Genomic DNA, 20,484 nt, shown 5'->3' with positions numbered 1-20,484 from the left:
TTGGCATTGGGGGAGAGCAGGACTCTTGTGCCTTTAACAGCTATGTGGCAGCAGATATTAAATATAGAAAGCCTTTTGTAATATGGAACTCCAATTAGGAGGAAAATGTCACCTTCTGATATTCTGAGCACTTACAGAGTTACAATTCCCAGAAACCAGTAACAAACTACAGAGCCCAGAATTCTCTGAGGGGAAAGAAACTGTTTCCAATGTGCTTTAAAAGTACAGTGGTACCTTGGGTTACATACGCTTCAGGTTACACACGCTTCAGGTTACACACTCCGCTAACCCAGAAATAGTGCTTCAGGTTAAGAACTTTGCTTCAGGATAAGAACAGAAATCGCGGTCTGGCGGCATGGCAGCAGCAGGAGGCCCCATTAACTAAAGTGGTGCTTCGGGTTACGATCAGTTTCAGGTTAAGAACGGACCTCCGGAATGAATTAAGTACTTAACCTGAGGTACCACTGTCTAGGGTGTACACAGCCACAGTGGGGGATGGGGGACTAGCAATCATCAGATATATGCAAAACAATGGGTTATAAAAGTTGGGTGCCTCCTCTTCTCTCCATCGAGCGGTGGCAAGAGCCCATGGGGTTCCAGGCATTCACCCAGGGTCTGTGTACCTTCGGAAAACTGAGACACAGCAAAGACTGTCGTAGCTTTAAGAAATATAGTTTGTTCACCTATTTACACCTTCAGTCTGCATGGAGGGAGTCTAGGATGGTCATTTCAAGAGGAGCTTGTCCTTCCCAGCAGTGCAGCCCTGGAGTCTGAGGCATCTTTCCCAGCCAGCCTGCAGCCAACCTGCCCAAGATGGATCCCAGTCTTTTTTCTTCCCTCTTCTTCCCAGACCATCTTGCTCAAAAACTCTTCCCTGTCACCTCAAACACACACCCCATCACCTTGGCAACACCTGTCTCCCCAGGCCAAAGGATTCCTCTCCGATGGCCCATCAACACCTTTTGTCATGTCAAAAGATTTGTGTTAAGTTGTGGGTGAACATATCAGACGACACAGCGATTCTTCAAACAGCTCTTGTTTATTCACAGGCCAGAACAGAACTGAACTGAAGGGTTCAGCCAGCCTGCTTATATAGAGCTCCACTACAACGCAACTGTAACACTTTCTGTAACTATCCAATCACTGAATGTCACTTTCAACCCCTTATTTGCATATGTGGACCTGGGTGAAAACTATCTACAGTATCCCCCTGCTGGCCCAGGGTGAGAACTTCAGTACATAACAATTTGCTCTTTGCCAGGCCAGCCAGGCTGGTGTGCACAAGCCAGCCCGGGGATTCCTTGTCTGGCACAGGTCTGCAGCTTGTACTTTCATTCATATCCCAATTAATCAAAATCCTACAATGTATTAATTTCTAGGGTTTAGGAGTGGGGTCCCCCAATCTATAACACCTGCATATGCAGGAGGCACCAAAAGCCTGCCATAGCTGTTTGCCTGTGTCACTGTCACCCGCACCCCATTCCCCTCTCGTGACTGCTTCAGCTCTGAGTTCATATTGTGTACCTCAGCAGGGGTCAGGGATTCCCCTCAATGGTCACTGAGGCTGGAGCCACATGCAGACTGAATGCTGTTCCCTGACTCTGTGTAAGGTAAAGGCAGCCATGTCATAGCTATTACTAAAAGCCTGGATTCAGGAACAGGGATCTGGATGTATTTTCTTCAAATTGGCAGGTGAGAGTTGGTGTAGATTGCTGAGGAGACACCCTCCGTCTGCTCATAGCTGTCTACACAAGAGTACATATATGCCTTTGCAAACCTGGTCTGTTGTTTTTTAAGACCTTTCAAACTTCACACAGATCTTCTCCCTTGTTATTGCTCTTCCCAGCAGCCTGTAGCATGGATTCATGTTATATATATATATATTTCTTGGTTTACAAAAATATGTGCACTGTCTCTTTTTTCATGTTGCGTTTTCTACAGATCAGCTTCATTTGTTGTGAGACATTAGTGTTACATACACCAATTACATGCCCTCTTAAACAATCCAGTAGTAAAATAAGCAGCAGCTAGGCCCTTGACAACCTTTGAAAACCTCCTCCTAACAACAAAGGAACATGGCAAAGGGATGGTATCCGCAATAGACAAAATTCTGCTCCAAAATCCCACAAACCCCCTCAATGTAATCAAAAAACAACTGGAGGACAACATAGGCTATGAGATTAACCCCACCTAATGGACTAAAATGTGGTCTAAACCTCCCTTTAAATCCATATCAGCGAAAAGAACTCACTCTGAAACTCACTTACAGATGGTACCTAACACCACATAAACTAGCGCTGATACGCCCAGGAGTCTCACCAAAATGCTAGAGAGGATGCACCTCCACAGGCACATACTTCCACATGTGGTGGGAATGTCCTAAAGTCCAACTCTTCTGGATTTGTGTTATTAATGAAGGGTTTTTGGTGTAAACAATGTACCCGATGAACAACAAATGAGTTGGGGGGGCGGATTCACAAAGGGTCAGTCCACCTACCTTGCAGGCTCTTGGCACTGGAGTAATCCACCCCCCAGCTCACCAGTGCCATGACAAGGCCCAGGAGGACCAAGAAGATCCAGTCTTCTCCCATCTTCTTGGTAACATAGTTCTGGATTCTTTTAGCACAGGCTGTGGAGGATAAAGAAATTTCAGACCATAACAGTGCGAGCTGACAAAAAGCTGCAGTACTTGGATATCAGTTCAATCAGCTTCAGTGAATTCAACAGAAATCAAATCAGCTTCGATCCATGTACTTAATCAAATATTGACTGTGCATTTGGCTTAAAATCAGCAAACAGTAGGCAAGAAAAAATAAGAAATGTTTCCCATTTCACCTAATCTGTGAAAACTGTAAAACTGGCAGACCTGAATTGTCCATCTAACAGGACATTACATGTTGTGCATTCAAGAACAATATGATAAAAGCCACATCATGGTGTCAGTCTCCTTCCATGAACTCCTACTTTCCAGAGCTCAAAAATATGAGAGGCGCTTTGAGAGTAAGTTATCATTTCTGAATTATCTCATTCTGTATATTAATAGCCCCGAAACCCTTACATTCGCCTAATCCTTTTCTTGAGCCAATTTATTCCACTGTCTTCGTACTGCTATGGCTAGTCATTCCTGGTGATAGCTTCCTTTCGACTGTAAGAGCATTTAAGTTCTTATTTCTGCCACCGTGTTCAACATGCATATTTGTAAATAAACTCAAATGCTACAGAATCCACCATAAATGTCCAGCGACCTCAGAAACCAAACCCAGGAAGCTGCTCCTGGAATGCATCACCTTGCTGAGAAATGAGTAGCACATAATAGTGCCATTTAACCAGCTAGTCACTTGTGAAAAGTTCCTCAACTCTTACCTCAAGCCTGTTTCTGGAAATCTAACTCTAACCTCTGTAACCCATGCAGCAGGTATAGGGAAACTCTGGCCTTCCAAATGTTGTTGTGGTACGGTACGTCTCCCATCAGCCTAGACTATTGTCTATGCTGGCTGGGGTTGATGGAAGATGTAGTTCAGCAGCATCTGAAGGACCAGAGGTTCCCCACCTCTACCACAGTTATTTGGTGGTCAATGTGCAGCTCCTCAATACACACCAGTGTAGTAGGAAGGTTCTCCTGAAGGTAGATAGCTTCCAGAAGATGGAATGAAAGCACCAAAGCTTTCTGTTTACCTCTGGGATTGTTTCATTGCATCCACACACACCCTGACACAATTAACTCCATCCATTTTCATGCTGGATAGTGTACCAGTATGGAAAGCCCGTTGGAAAAGTAGGGCTTCCCTGAGGCCTACCATGGCACTTGGAGTAGCGTTCTGCTTTCACTTCGGCCTGGCTGACTCGCTTCAGGGGCCCCTGGCCGTTGCGTTGGGGCCTCTTCTCCCCCAGGAGTTCATCTTCTTCCTTCTGGGAAAGACTGCAGAGGTTGTCTGTGTACTGGCCATAGAGCTGAGGACAGAGGAGTGGGCAGTTAGCACAACCAAGTCACTCATAAGACAAGAAAAAGAGACCAAGGGGGACTTGATAGCAGCAAGACACCATAGGTGGTTTCCCTAGATCCGTGCCGTCTTTAATTTACATCTACTTTAATGATGTGTAACTAGCATGCAGACCGTAATCACCTGATGAATCTGCATGTGTGATCAAGCCATATCTCTGGAGAAATGTTGGGTCCAAACTAGATGCCTGTAACAGTCTCCAAACTTGTGCTTGTACTTTAAAAAATGGAAAAACTGCATTGGGATGTATAGCCCCTTTCTGTGGACCATTTTTTCCCAATTATGATGTTTTTCCATCTGTAAGGGGAAAGATATGACCACAGCCTGTGTGTGTTCTGTGTACACACAGATCCTGCTTTCTGAACAGAATGCATTCCCAGGAAAATCATTCATTAGGTGAGTGTTCACTGTGTTACCACTGTGTAATTAGTTCTTTGGCATTAAAATCAACAGACCAGCCAGACACAGGAAATAAGCCAGTGCTGCAGAGCAACAGGAAGAAAATAAGATCCATTATTTTCAAAATGACTGTGATCCAAAATAAATGGAAGATGCTGAGGCTGCAGTTTAAAAAAATAATAATAACCCCCTGTGGCGATCACACAGGGTCCCCGGACGTTTGACGATCTATTGATCCCTGTGCCACCACTGTGATTGCTTCCCCGCTGCCACCAACCCGTTTCTCTCGGGTACACATGGAGTCCAGACAGTTGTTAACATTAAACCAAATAAACAAGTTTATTTTATAAGCCTTAACAAGTTTATGGTTTCAGATAATTTTTCTTGTCAGTTTCTTAATCTTAGTTTCTTTACCGACCTATACCTTCCTAATAACTTCTAAATGATTATCTCAACTGTCTATCTGACTCCTCTTAACAGATTCTCTCACTCTCTCACAACACAACTTGACCAACCCACAGACTTATCCTCCCTCTCTCTTCTCTAACACCCCACTGACTCCTTAACAACACTAACTCTAACTCCTCCCCTTGGGTTCCCATTTGCCAATCACTTCACACTCATTTAACCCTTTCCTTATGACCCAGCATGATGTCACCTAGGAGGGCAACCGCCACCCCCCCCTTAAGACAGCTCACCAAATGGAGCCATCGTACCCAGAAAGCAATTGTTCCTCATACTTCTGTGGAAGAAGCTCGGAAAATTATCATCCCAACTTTCTGTGTAAACACTTCTGTTCATATAGTCTTTCCACACCCATGCCAGCGAAACAAAATGCAGCTGCCCTCACAGAGCAGCACAGGGTTGAGCCGCAGGGGTGGCATAATAATAATAATAATAATAATAATTTTTTATTTATACCCCGCCCTCCCCAGCCAAGGCCGGGCTCAGAGCGGCTTACAAGCAATAATAAAAACAAGATGAATGATTACAACTTAAAAACAAAAATAAAAAACAACATTAAAATAATGGAACATTAAAATATTAAAATGTAGCCTCATCGCAGGAGGAGAAGGAAAAGAAAAAAGAAAGAGAGGGAGGGAGGGAGGGAATCAAATTGGCTCCAAGCCAAAGGCCAGGCGGAACAACTCTGTCTTACAGGCCCTGTGGAAAGAAATCAGATCCTGCAGGGCCCTGGTCTCATAAGACAGAGCGTTCCACCAGGCCGGAGCCAGAGTTGAAAAGGCCCTGGCTCTGGTTGAAGCCAATCTAACTTCCTTAGGGCCTGGGACCACAAGGGTGTTGTTATTTATGGACCTTGAGGCTCTCCGTGGGGCATACCAGGAGAGGCGGTCCCGTAGGTACGAGGGTCCTAGGCCGTGAAGGGCTTTAAAGGTCAAAAGCAGCACCTTAAATCTGACCCTGTACTCCACCGGGAGCCAGTGCACCTTGAAAAGCACTGGGTGAATATGCTCCCATGGCAGAGACCCCATGAGGAGCCTCGCTGCAGCATTCTGTACCCGCTGGAGTTTCTGGGACAGCTTCAAGGGCAGCCCCGCGTAGAGCGAATTACAGTAGTCAAGCCTGGAGATGACCATTGCATGGATCACTGTCGCCAGGTCGGGGCGGGAAAGGTAAGGGACCAACTGCTTGATGCGGCGAAGGTGGAAAAATGTCGCCTTGGCTGTTGCTGTAACTTGCGCCTCCATGGAAAGGGAGGCGTCAAGGATTACACCCAAACTCTTAACGGAAGGCAATGGCACTAATTGGGCCCCCGCAAGAGAAGGGAGTTGGTCTCTCATCCCCGTGCCATCCCGACCTAGCCATAGGACCTCTGTCTTCGAAGGATTTAGTTTCAATCGGCTCCCACGAAACCATCCAGCCACAGCTTCCAAGCATCTGGTCAGTGTGTCCGGGGCCGAGTCGGTGTGGCCATCCATCAGCAGATAGAGCTGAGTGTCATCAGCAGATTGGTGACAGCCCAGCCCAAAGCTCCGGATAATCTGGGCAAGGGGGCACATAAAGATGTTTAAAAGCAACGGGGAGAGAATTGCGGCCTGCGGCACTCCACACACCAAGGAGTGGCGCGACGACATTTTCCTCCCTAGTGCCACCCTCTGTCCCCGACCAGAGATAAAAGAGCACAACCAGTTACGGGCTATGCCCTGTATTCCCACGTCTGCGAGGCGGTGGTCCAGAAGATCATGATCGACCATGTCAAAGGCTGCTGACAAATCTAAAAGGATCAGCAGTCCTGACCCGCCTCGATCAGTTGTCTACGGAGATCATCTGTTAGGGCAACCAGAGCCATCTCCGTCCCAAAACCAGGACGGAAACCGGACTGAAATGGATCTAATGTCGATGTTTCCTCCAGAAACCTACCAAGCTGTTCAGCAACCGCTCTCTCAATTACCTTACCCAGGTATGGAAGATTTGAAACTGGGCGGTAATTGGATAGGTCTAAGGGATCTGATGAAGTTTTCTTTAAGAGTGGACACACCACTGCTTCCTTCAGTTCCCCTGGGAATGTCCCCGTGTCAAGGGACAAATTGATAATTTCAACCAGGGGGGTCCGCGCAACATCTGGACACTCCCTAATCAGCCAAGACGGGCACGGATCAAGGAGGCAGGTGGTGGGCCTACCAACTTGGAGGAATCTATCCACATCAGTAGGGAGTATCCGATCGAAATGGTCCAACACTGGACCTGAAGTCAGTCGAGGGGCCTCCAGTTCAGTCACTGTATCTAAATTGGCAGGGAGGTCACGGCGGAGCAACAGGACTTTCTCCGCAAAAAAGCTCACGAATGCCTCACAGCTGTGGGTCGAATTTGTGCTTAAATTTGGTTGTCCTCCTAAGAACGTTATTGACCTAATTATTCTAAAAAGTTGTGCTGGGCGAGAGCTAGCGGATGCAATGGAAGCTGCAAAGTAAGATTTCTTAGCAGCTTTCATAGCCATCTCATAGGCTTTCATAAGCGTCCTATAAGATGTTCTTGAGGCTCCGTCACGAGTCCGTCGCCATACTCGCTCTAGCCGTCTGAGATCCCGCTTCATTTTCCGGAGCTCCTCAGTAAACCAAGGTGCCCGGTTTCGACAGGGTCGCAGAGGGCGCTTAGGCGCAATCTCATCAATGGCTGCCAAGAGCCGGTTGCATGAGGATGCAACAGGCACCCCCCCCCCCAAAAAAAATTGCCCTTAAAAAATGCACCCAGGGCCACTGCCCTGGCTGCCCCGCCCATCCTATGCCACTGGAATAGCCAGCCACCCCACAAAGACTAACAGAGCCAACAGATTTCCAAAATATCCAAAGGATGATGGAGAATACTATGACAACACCTCTGTCGCTGCCCTGGTGGAGATGTGGAATGGAAGACGATCTGGAGCAATTTGACAAGGTTGCTTCTCAGCATCCTCTCCCCAAATCTCTCCATGACCTGGGCTGGGACGAAGCTTTACATCCATTTGCTGGTCTATGAGGCGGCAGAAGGGATGGCGATGAAGAAATCTTTATCCGCTGCTGCCATGTACCCAGTGAAGTTCTTCCTTTCAGTCTTCCAGTGAAATTATCAGCATTCTACTTACAGTTGTACCTCAGGTTACATACGCTTCAGGTTACATACGCTTCAGGTTACAGACTTCTCTAACCCAGAAATAGTGCTTCAGGTTAAGAACTTTGCTTCAGGATGAGAACAGAAATTGTGCTCCGGTGGCGCGGCGGCAGCGGGAGGCCCCATTAGCTAAAGTGGTGCTTCAGGTTAAGAACAGTTTCAGCTTAAGAACAGACCTCCGGAATGAATTAAGTACTTAACCCGAGGCACCACTGTACTAATATTCATTAACAAACAGAAAAAGCCAGGAGGGTATTCAACCATCTAATTTGTCCCTCAGCCGCAAAATTCACTGAGTTACTGTATTTCACTGCATAATAGTCAGTTTTAATGCCGATTCTTCTTTTCCAAAAAAAGGATGGTGTGGCGATTATGTGGTGAAAAACCGAGGCACAACCATTATGTGAGGAAACAATTTTTATTACCGAACATGCTTATGTTTATGTTGCTTATTAATTGTTACTAACTGTTTTTGGTGCAATCAAGGTCTCTCGTGCCTCACTCATGGCAGATATGTCCGCCCGTCCGCTCCCCTTGCACCTTCAGCTGGTACTGAGAATGCGCTCTGAGAATGCCCTGCCACTATTGTGTGGTGAATGCTTTGGGACCGATTTCAGGGCCCGGATAAAGGGGTGCGACTATTATTAGGTGGTGACAATGATGCGGTGAAATACGGTATTTTGTTCCGGCCCCGGTCTTTCTGCCTAACCTGCCTCACAAGGTTGTTGTATGGATGCATCCAGGCAGCCCGGACCTCACCCCTCCCAACTCCTGTCAGAAGTCCATTTCAGAGGCTTCTCCCCACTGAGCAATCCACTCCTGGTGCTAATTTAAACATGGCCGTCGTTTGAAATTACACTTCTCTGAATTTTGTGATGCAGTTCTCCAACCAAATAAAGGTAAAGGGACCCCTGACCACTAGGTCCAGTTGTGGCCGATTCTGGGGTTGCGGCGCTCATCTCGCTTTATTGGCTGAGGAAACCAGCATACAGCTTCCGGGTCATGTGGCCAGCATGACTAATCCGCTTCTGGTGAACCAGAGCAGCGCATGGAAACGCCGTTTACCTTCCTCCTGGAGTGGTACCTATTTATCTACTTGCACTTTGACGTGCTTTCGAACTGCTAGGTTGGCAGGAGCAGGGACTGAGCAATGGGAGCTCACCCTGTCGCTCGGATTCGAACCACCGACCTTCTGAACAGCAAGTCCTAGGCTCAGTGGTTTAACCCACAGCACCACCAAACATGCCCATTAGGGAAATGCAAACAGAAAAATGTATATATTGCTGAAAATGACTTCTGGGAATGCATTGTATTAGGGAAAGCTGCTTGCAAATTTCCGCATATTAGGCAAAAATGTATAGAAAACTGGGTATATTTTTGGAGAAATGTGCTCTAAAATGCTGACATCTTTTCATGAGGATTTTATATTAAAACACACAAGCTGATGCAGATATGTAGTGAACCGAAGTTAAGTTTGGAAAAACAAGAAACTGAAAACTGTCTAGATTCATCCATCCCTGGTCAAAAGAGCTTTCATAAAGCACACTGATTCTGTAAAGCAGAAAGGTAAGTTGTCCAAACTAAATAAATCAATGTAAAATAAGATTTCCAACAGTAATAAATACGAAACTTATTCTTAAGTTCTCAACAGACTTCTTCTTTTTTTTAAGGCTCATCATATCACAAAGCACAGCAAGAATACTTTAGCACTGAACCTCAGAAGGAAGTACTACTATTTTCAGCCACCAAAGAGACAAAGCCTCTCCCAGTGGGAAATAACACAGTCCTCTAGTCCAAGGCTGCAATATATTTTATAATGGGGCTCAGTGAGAAAGTCTGGAGTGGCTGTGTCTTGTGCGTGATCTTCCCCCTAGTGGTTCTAGGTGAGTTTTGAGTTGCAATAAAATAGAGGAGTAGCAAAAGAGGATTTTCCACTGCAGCAAAAAAAGAATAAACAAAGGGTTAGTTTCTTCCTGTTCCCCCTCTTCCTTCTTTTCTCCAGTTTAATTTCTACTCATGAATGCCCCGGGAGCTTGCAGGCAAGACTGTGGAGCCTAGGTTGGGCAGAGTTCAGAGTTCAAGGTGCTTTTCTGCTCTTTAAGTAGTGCTGTGGATCAACAGGGCTTTGAGCTAGCTGAATATGCTGACTTACACGCCAAGCAGATTTCTGAATCCCATTTCTCCCTTTCTTTTTGCATGGCCCCCATTTCTCGGTGAGCGGCCTGGGGAAGGATTTATTTGAGAACACACAGCTCTTTTGTCACATGCCCTTCAATAACCCAGCACTGGCTTGAACACTCACTAGGAGGCTCGTGTTCCCCCACTAGCAAATGTCCTGAGCTCTTGGCAATTCACACCTCGCAGAACACGGCCCTCCTCCCCATCTTCTGCGCACACAGACACACACACACACACATGCTCCAAGTGCCAGGAGGAGGATGGGCGATGCTTGAATCAGCAGAACAAGACACTGCCCTTGCCACTATTGCTGGGGAGGGACAGAGAGCATTGAGCCAAATAAAACTCAGCTCCCCCACTCTGCATCTCCTACGAAAGGATGGGGTGGGGGCTGGTTGGTTAGGGGTAACCACACGGTGACTAATGTGACGTTGTGATTCTTACAGGGAGAGGGGAGAGCCATTGGATTTGCAACGGTTAAGAATACATGAATCGTCTTCTGCTTATTTGCTCCAAATGTCCTCCTCCTTGCTTTTATTAAAAATAAACCATGGTGTTGGGGCTTTAAAACACAGATCCAAGCATAATGTGCAGTGGGACTCCCTCTTTGGGACATCTTCATTACTACTGATGGTTTTCACCACTCCTAAATGTACCCCAAGGGACACGGGTGGCGCTGTGGGTTAAACCACAGAGCCTAGGACTTGCCGATCAGAGGGGTGGCAGTTCGAATCCCCGCGACAGGGTGAGCTTCAGTTGCTCAGTCCCTGCTTCTGCCAACGTAGCAGTTCAAAAACACATCAAAGTGCAAGTAGATAAATAGGTACCGCTCTGGCGGGAAGGTAAATGCCGTTTCCATGCACTGCTCTGGTTCGCCAGAAGCGGCTTAGTCATGCTGGCCACATGACCCGGAAGGTGTACGCCGGCTCCCTCGGCCAATAAAGCGAGATGAGCACCGCAACCCCAGAGTCGGCCACGACTGGACCTGGTGGTCAGGGGTCCCTTTACCTTTACCTTTAAATGTACCCCCTATTTCCTCATCCATCCTTGTTTTTGGGGGGGCGGGGCATGGAAAAAATTTTTTTCTGCACAGGGATAGCAATGTGGTGCCCCTCTGATGCTGTTGGACTCCCGTCAGTTCCTTCCAGCAAGGACAAGTGGTCTGGGATTGTGCAAGCTGTAATCCAAGATGCCTCCTTCCTGTCTGGATGGAGAACAGAGAGTCGTGTATATGGGTGTGTGCAGAAACAAGCTTACTACACAAAGGTAGAATTAATACCTTTAATTGTTCCACCCACTTTGGGCCTGCCCCACACACCACTGATGAATGGCCCACAGATAGTTGCCCTAAAGGTCCTTGGGCTGAAGAAGGTTCCTCCCTCTTGAAATAAACCATCATTTATCAAAAGGGTGGGCAATCTTTTCCCCCACTTATCTTCTTTTGAGGGTTCCATTTCCTCATCAGCAGTATGCTAGGGCACATTCCCATGCCACCAATGTGTGGAGCCCTCCTCATATAACCATAGAGTTGAAAGGGACCACGAGGGTCATCTAAGTCCAACCCCAGCAATGCAGAAATATTTTGCCCAACGTGGGGTTCGAACCCACGAACCTGAGGTTAAGATTCTCATGCTCTACCAACTGAGCTCTACTAACAGTTGGTGGGGTGTTTGCATGCCAGTAAGGGGCAGAGCCAAAGCCAAGGACGGGCAGAACTAACCTGCAATAAACACCTCAGTACATTAATTTTCACTGTGGCTACCTCAGTGGCCGATTCCAAATCCTCTGTAGACTTATTCAAAAGTAAGCCCTACTGTATTTGATAGAGTTACTCTCAAGGACTGCCCACACTCCCGCTTGTCCCATGCATAGAAGGCATGGGTCCAAGCAGTTTTTCGCTTATCCCGTGCTTTCTAGACACAGGTCTGAGCGGTTTTACACTTGTCTCGCCGCTTTCGCAGGGAAAACAGGCTCTTTAGTGCTAAATTGGAGCCAAGAACCATCTGCGGAAAACCTGGTTGCCATTTGCTCCGATTCAGCACTAAAGAGCAGGTTTTCCTGGGGGAAAGCAGCAGGACAAATGAAAGCCTGGATGAGCCTTCAAATAAGTATACAGAGATATTATTATTATTATTATTATTATTATTATTATTATTATTATTATTTTAGTAGAACGGACCAATACAACTACTCTTCTGGAAAGCAAGTGAAAATAATTCCTTTCTGACTTTACTGTGTCACAAATACACACATGCACATGGCGGAAGGCTACCAACTCATTCCCAGAGAGCTTGGAAACAAGGACTTCTTTTCCCCCAAGTCAATTGGGGATAAAGTAAAAAGCCATCAATATATCAAATAAATATTTACCCTTCTGACTGTTTTTAAACTGCATAGAAGAAGACAAAAACACTTTTTAAAGCCAAGAAATATAGAGGAAACAAAGAGGGAGGGAGGAAATATGATGGGATAGAATAACAGAGCAGCTTCAGGAAGCATTGCAGACGGCATAAACGTGACTACCTATGATGTTGACCTAACTATGATGATGCAGCAATAAACAACTTTAAAAACAAAACAAAAACAAAGTCCTTATACTGTACTTATACACTGTAATCCATTGTGTCTTATTTCTATTCAACCATGCTATGACAGGCGTTGATGGTGTCTTAAATCATATGAACTAAAGCATGCTTAGCTGAGGACTAAATCGTACTCCTACAACTGCATACACACTATAGCTTTAAAGCACAACTGAAGCACCATTCTTTCCCCTCTAAGAATTCTGGGCACTGTAGTTTGTTAAGGGTTGCTGGGAACTCTTATCTCTGTGAGGGGTAAACTACAATACCCAGAATTCTTTGCAGAGGGAATGTGTTTTGAATGTGCTTTAAAGGTACAGTGTGTGTGCGCACATTCATCTATCACAGAATATATAAAACACAGAATACAAAACACCTGTATTTAGAATAGAAAATACAGAATATAAAAACATCTGTATAGGCCAGTGGTGGGGAACCTGCTGAAAGTGGGATGCATGTGGTTCCCAGCCTCATTTCATGCAGAAGGGAAGGGAGGGAAAGAGTCAGAGACAGAGAGTCCACGTGCTGTTTTCCTTCTCTCTCTCCCCACCTCCCCTCTCTAATACTGTAGGTTTGGAATATTGGAAAACTTCTATTAATTTATTTTTTTTGAAAGTGCTTGTGCATGAATAAAAAAATTCTTGCATGTATGCCCAAATTGGACCTCAGCTTTCTGGATTTTATGATGGATGAGTAAGTACTAATTGAGGGGAGGGTGACAACAAGACAAAGTACCAATATCATCAAACATTAAAAGGGCAAAAATGTAAAGGACCCCTGGACAGTTAAGTCCAGTCAAAGGTGACTCTGGGGTTGCGGCACTCATCTTGCTTTCAGGCTGAGGGAGCCAGCGTTTGTCCACAGACAGCTCTCTGGGTCATGTGGTCAGCATGACTATACCGCTTCTGGCGCAACGGAACAACACGACAGAAACCAGAGCGCACAGAAACGCCGTTTACTTTCCTGCAGCAGAGGTACCTATTTATCTACTTGCACTGGCGTGCTTTCGAACTGCTAGGTTGGCAGGAGCTGGGGCAGAGCAACAGGAGCTCATTCTGTCACGGGGATTTGAACTGCCGACCTTCTGATTGGCAAGCCCAAGAAAATTGGTGGTTTAGACCACAGTGTCACCCGCATCCCCCATCAAGCATTAACCCACTAGTGTGGAAGGGAAACATGGAGGTGGATTTGGGAGGAATAAAACTCAAAGCACTCATGTGGGGATGAAGGCACTTAAACTCACACGTGGAAAGAGAAACCCATGTATGTGTGGATATGCCCTAGTGTATGCCCTAGTTTGACCAAACTGTGGGAGGCAGTGGAAGACAGGAGTGCCTGGCGTGCTCTGGTCCAGGGGTCATGAAGAGTTGGACACGACTAAATGACTAAACAACAACAATGCCCTAATCTGAAACTCTCTAACACTTACACTGGAATAAATCCAGTAGGACTTGCATACAAATATATCTGAATAAACCACTGTGTGTCTCTATTTCTCTTACTTCTTGAATTGAAAGGGAGAATATGTTGGACCTGGAATTGTGCCTAGAAACAGACTGGGGCATCCATCAAAGAGACCAAGCAAGCTTTTATGCCAAAAAAACAGGTCTGAAACATGATTGAAATAGATGTAGATAATTGGTCTCATCCAGGAGCAACTGGACTTGAACTGCAACCAAGCACTCAAGCACCTTGCACAGGAAGGCAACATTTGGAATTTGCCAATATTTATTACAATCTTCTGTGTCTCAGAAGGACTTTTTCATTAGCGGATGTACGACTGCCTCATCTAGGGCAGCTGGGTCTTTCCCCACTTATGAGGTATTCACTATCTCCCTGGTCCAGCTGATCAAAGTCCCTCCAGACTTGATGTTATATGCCAGGAAGGGCAAAGGTAGGGCATGTAGAGGTACACGTGTCCAGACTGGTTCTATACCACATTAAGCTCAATAACAAGCTTTCGTCCATGTTTGGCAAGACACACCGTGAGTCATCTACCACCTTGTGTTCAAGCCACCTCCCAAACTGCTTCATAGCTTAGAGCTTTCCAGTGAATTAGGGAGCCAGCTGGACCTTTCTCAGTGGAAGAGGATATTTGGATCAAGTACATCTATTGCCCAAACTTCACAGGGAGACCAAGGCACCAGCAGTACTGTACAGTATTGGAAATCCTGCAAGAGCTCTCAGAAGCCTCTGAGATTCCATTATCTTCTGGGGTCCAGCAGCCCTTTAGAACAGAATAGTCATGCAAAAGAGAGAGCGCAAAATTTCAAAGATGCTAAGAAGAACAGGTTCTTTAGTCATGCAATATGCCAAATGTGTTTTGCCCCAAACACTTTTGTCAAGGGCTTATCTTAAAAGATTAAAAGTAACATTTATTGGACAATTGTTAAAACCACACTTAACAATCCAATCCAATGAAAACACTATTTTAAACTAAAAACAGCTGTAAAACACACACACTTAGCTTTTTTTTCTTACTTCTTAACCAGTCAGTCTCAAAAGTTTCCAGAACTGGCCCTATTGAATATTTTTCAAGACAATAACACACACTCACGCTACAAAGAACTCATAACCCACCTACTCTTAGCAGCCAGGAACATCATAACTAGACTCTGGAAGGACCTATCAGGAGTGAACCTGGACCACTGGTACCAAACCGTATGGGAAACAGCCCTACTAGAAAAGCTAACCAACAAATTGAAACTAGAAACTCATCTGAACATAATAAAGGAATCAACAAAACACCCACTACCACCATGAGTGCAATCAGGATTTATTTTAGGGGGAGCAGGCCTTTTGTTGGGGGGGGGGCAGAACCTCAGTTAGCTATTTTTAATTATTTTTATTGATAGGGGGCAGCTGCCCCTCCCTGCCCCCCTTGGCTATGCCCATGACTACCACTAGACCACCCTTTTCTGAACCAGATAAGAAAACTGTCCCTTGGTTGTCTTGGCTGCCAGGAAATCTGGAGCCTTCCAAACAAGGCAGCGATGACATAAATTTTGAGGGTCCAATGAAAAATACAGACTGGAGCTCCGTAGCACCCAACCACATATTACATCCATTAGCTCAGGTAGGTAGTTTGTTAGGAGTACAACTTTTCCTATTTGAGCAATAATCATGTGAGGGAGGAAAGCTGGAGCCCGCACACTCACCCCACCCCTCCACTGGTCCCTCCCCAATTTCCTCTGTGCATTCGGGGCATGCCCCCCCCCAAATATGTGGAAAGAGCTGGTAAGATGTGCAAGCTGCATGTGTGCAGCATTACTTATCTCCTTTTTGTGTGATCTTAAACACCTGGATAGGGCTAAAGAGAACGCCCAATCTATTTGGTGAGATCAGGGCACAGTACAAGCATTCTGGTCCTGCTAGCTAGGGATGATGGGAGTTGCAGTCCAAAAACAGCAGAGAGGGAGGGGGGGTTATTGTTCCATATTGATTGATAAGCCCCACTCGGTCACAAATATATCCTTAAGTTCACCACAAAAATCCTGGGTACAGCCTGGAAAGGATGTTACTCAAAAAAACAACTACCCTCTTCTGATCAATACTGAAAATCAGTCCAATTGCTTCTCCCGCATGCGAGCTCTATAATATTGTGCTTGCAAGTTCTAAAGAGAGCTTTTGCAGTATGTTGTTATGCCACGGCGTGGGCACAGGGCCAGAAAGGGCCTGCAAAAATTGCAGGAGATCCTTGGACAGCAGCTGGTGAGACTGACCTGAGGAGAAAGATTAAAAGAGCTGGCTAAACGATGACTAAGAAGCAATATGATAACGGCCCACAAATATCCGAAGGGTGTAAACACCAAGCAGGGAGAAGCTGAAATTGTGAGTAAAAATGCAAAAAGAAAATAAGGATAAATGCACACATTGCTACCCGGTATATTAAATAACCAGTTCTTAATACCGGAGACTCCTGAACTGCAGGATGTAGTTACACTGGAACGGGGGAAACCATAGCACTTGAGTTGACTCCGATGCAGCCTGAAGATATAAGCGCTGTGGGTGGTGATGACCTCACAAGGTTTTTCATTTACTATTCTCGTCTTGGGCTCCACACATAGCAGCGGGTACACAAAGTTCAGACCCCTTTCCATTCTTCTCAGCCTGATCCGTGAGCTCCTTCTCTCTCCTGATCCTGAACTCCTCCTCACCCCTTGCAGTAGCTCTCCAAGAGCACATCAGGCCAATGTTTATCGCTACACAACCTTGCCGATTGCTATTTCTGTCCTGGGATCCCCCCATACCTCTGCCATTGCTCTTGGCCTTTTATTGCTTAACCCTTCATTAGCAATGCACACACACTTCCTCTTGGGACTTTGAACTGGAAGTCAAAGCAGCCGGGGCAGGGGTGGATAATTATTTTTTCCAGTATTCTTAAATCCTAAGTCCTGTCTGCAAACTGAGTAACTAAATAATAGTGACATTGCTTTCTTCATTTTCCCCACTGTTTTCTACACCTCCATTCGGCAGTTCTCCTCCCCTAGCTGAGAGAATTCTCCATTTTTCATCTCTAGAATCAGTTTTAGAGGTGCATCAAATACTCTCAGGTTTAAATTTTTTTAAAGCAGAAATACTAAGTGGAATAGCATCCCCACCACCACTGCACTGATATTTAATTAAACTGTGTGAATATTCACACATGCACCCACTTTACAGGAGGTGGGCAGAGTGCTTCTTCCACTTGCACCTCGCATATGCTCCAAGTCTCCCTATTTTCCAGAGCCTGTCCCGGAATTATGAAAGCCATCCTGGCTTCTAATTTGATCCAAGGATGTCCCTATTTCCCCAGCCAGTGCCACCGCCACCGATCTTGCAAATGAGCCAGCGCTTGCCCTGAGTGGTGATGGCAGCAGCAGAGGAGGCTGCAAGGGAGCATCCCATCGCCTCTCCTTGACCACCACTTCCAGTTTCCTCCTTTGGGCAGCTTGAAGCAGCTGCTGGAGGGTGGATGAGTAGGAGGGGAGGTTGTGGCCACCGAGGCCCAGCCCTGTGTGATGTGCCGGCTCAGAGGGGCAGGCAGAGAGCAGGGCCACGCTGGCCAGGAAGAAAGGGGGAGTAGAGTGGAGCGCAAGAAGTCTTGATTTTATATATTTATATATACAGTGGTACCTCTGACCCGGAAGCTGTATGCCGGCTCCCTCGGCCAATAAAGCAAGATGAGCTAATGGTCATGAGTCCCTTTACATTTACCTTTACCTCAGAGGTCCGTTCTTAACCTGAAACTGTTCTTAACCTGAAGCACCACTTTAGTTAATGGGGCCTCCCACTGCTGCGCGATTTCTGTTCTCATCCTGAAGCAAAGTTCTTAACCCGAGGTACTATTTATGGGTTAGCAGAGTCTGTAACCTGAAGTGTCTGTAACCCGAGGTACCACTGTGTGTGCGTGTGTGTGTGTGTGTGTGTGTGTGAAAAGGTAAAGGACCCCTGACAGTTAAGTCCAGTCGCGAACGACTCTGGGGTTGTGGCGCTCATCTCACTTTACTGGCCGAGGGAGCTGACGTTTGTCTGCAGACAGTTTTTCCAGGTCATGTGGCCAGCGCACGGAAACGCTGTTTACCTTCCCACCAGAGTGATACCTATTTATCTACTTGCATTGCGTGCTTTTGAACTGCTAGGTTAGCAGGAGCTGGGACAGAGCAACGGGAGCTCATCCCATCACGGGGATTCGAACTGCTGAGCTTCTGATTGGCTGGCAAGCCCAAGGCTCAGTGGTTTACACCACAGTGACATCCGCATCCCATATTTATTTATATATATATATATATATATATATATATATATATATATATATATTGCATTGTGAATCCACATCTAATCTTGCCCCCTCCTAAAATTTATTTATTGGTGTGTTTTTCTTTTTATAAATCTATCAAAGAATAGAATAAATCAGGATTAAGGGATTTTCTCAGGATGGTGGAGGGTGTCTGTGCTGTGTCCCGTTGATGTAGTGGTGGTGGAAATTCTCAGGGCGGGGGGCAAATATGGGGGGTCGAGGAGGGTCAGTGGAGAGTGAGAAATGTCCCTATTTTCATCTGAGGAATGTTGGAGGGTATGCTCTTGCCCAATCAGGGATCACGGAGTAAATGGAATGATGTGATAACATTGCATAGCGAATCAGATCTGGTTTGGTTAATGAATGTGAACATTTTCACAAGGAGTGCTGGAAGATAACTTTTTAAAGGAGGGCTTTTTTTGTGACTGCTGATTACCTGGAGTATGATTTCTGAGATAAAAATATTTTAGCATCAAAATGATGCTTCAACAAGGCATATGAAATTTTTGACTTGTGCACATACTTGCCTACCTGCAAATATGTAAATAGTGTAAAATGTATTTGATATGTATTACAAAGGTGATTAGCTGTACAAAGAGACCTGTTTCTGCACACAGAACTTGTGGCTGGTGCTGTTTAGATTCTGTTGGGTTTAATTCTGATGAAGTATCAGTTTCCTTATTCGCATGCCAATGGGTTCTCAATGAGTTGGCTGATGAATGTAAGTCAATGAAGGAAGAAGGCCCTTGATTATCAAAGGGATGTTGTCAAGACTCTTCTCAGCTGCACTCAGATCCCGATGCCTCATAGAACTGCCACATTCAGTTACCAAAAAAATGAATGAATGATTACCAATTCCCACTTCAAACAAAATATTCCCAGGAAACCAGCCTAAGTAATTTATGTGAGCTTCATCTAATCAGCATTCATCCATGCTGCTTTTACACAGTGCACCAATTTGCAAAGCCCCAGAATATGTGAATTCTAGTTGCAAAACTTGCCCATGTCCAAAATGCACCTAAGGCTACCTATGTGAGGCAGTCGTGATATTCTTGGCCAAGCTGTGCCTTCCATCCTCCTAGAGCTACTTTCCCCCATTCGACATATAAACCTCACCCAAGTCATTAAGAAACAGAGCCATTCTCATGGACCAGCGTAGTCTGCTTTGGGCATTAAAAATTCAAAACACGCCACCATGCCCCCTTCACCCTGCCTTTGCTGTGATGAGCAAGCTCTAAAGGGAGGCTTACAAACATGTTCACCTGAATGCACTTCCAACCTGATTAAGAACCCATTATGCAGGGATCACATGGAAGCATGTTTGTGCACACAGGCAAATACATTTATTAACCCCCTTTAGACTTTGCTGCTCAGCATGGCAAAGGCAGCGTTGGCAAACGTGCCTCTTATTCTGACTATTGCCTGAAGAGGACTTGTAGTCTGCTGGTTAGAATGATGGGTTTGAATATGGGGGACAAGTTCCAAATCCCTCCTACTTTCTGGGTAGCTTGGGGGTAGGCCCTATTTCTCAGTCTAGCCAAGCCATGGGGCTCCCAATACAGTTTCTGTGGGCAGAACTGTGCCACTGAGCACTTTCCTTGGTGCCTGCAAAGCTTCCAAGTTCCTAAGGAGATGAAGGCGGCTATCTTATTCTCCCATGAAAAGTACATGGAGATGAAAGAGGAAGCGGTATGGTTGATACTTGTTCCCACTTCCTCTTTCAGCTCCATATGCTTTTCAAGGCCCAGATAACCATCGTGGAAGTTGAGCAGAGAGTGGAACGACCTGGTGGGTTGGAGGAAATGAGGAAAATGAGAGAAATCTTGGAGACTAGGTAAAGGGTAAAGGGACCCCTGACCATTAGGTCCCAGTCGTGACCGACTCTGGGGTTGCGGTGCTCATCTCGCTTTATTGGCCGAGGGAGCCGGCGTACGGC

At 45.9% G+C, this 20,484-nt stretch overlaps 1 protein-coding gene and 1 long non-coding RNA gene across 2 annotated transcripts in view; both read right to left on the bottom strand.

Moving 5' to 3' along the window:
- The window catches only part of CLCN1 (chloride voltage-gated channel 1), a 100,114-nt gene that overhangs the window by 42,120 nt on the left and 37,510 nt on the right, over window positions 1–20,484 (bottom strand). Inside the window, exons 2-3 of the mRNA XM_083593034.1 lie at window positions 3,798–3,951; window positions 2,498–2,629 (exon numbers count right to left, since the gene is read on the bottom strand). Of these exons, the coding sequence (XP_083449160.1) occupies window positions 2,498–2,629; window positions 3,798–3,951 (286 nt within the window). The remainder of the gene's footprint in view (window positions 1–2,497; window positions 2,630–3,797; window positions 3,952–20,484) is intronic.
- Window positions 7,592–9,331, bottom strand: LOC310753094. The gene is made up of 3 exons (XR_014543176.1): window positions 9,252–9,331; window positions 8,223–8,920; window positions 7,592–7,978 (listed from the first exon to the last, which is right to left on the bottom strand). It is a non-coding gene; the product is annotated as an uncharacterized lncRNA (long non-coding RNA).

The sequence above is a fragment of the Podarcis filfolensis genome (assembly GCF_964270895.1).
Source record: "Podarcis filfolensis genome assembly, chromosome: 17".
Classification (NCBI taxonomy): domain Eukaryota; kingdom Metazoa; phylum Chordata; class Lepidosauria; order Squamata; family Lacertidae; genus Podarcis; species Podarcis filfolensis.
The sequence above is the reverse complement of the archived record's forward strand: the minus strand, read 5'-3'. Positions and strand labels throughout refer to the sequence as shown.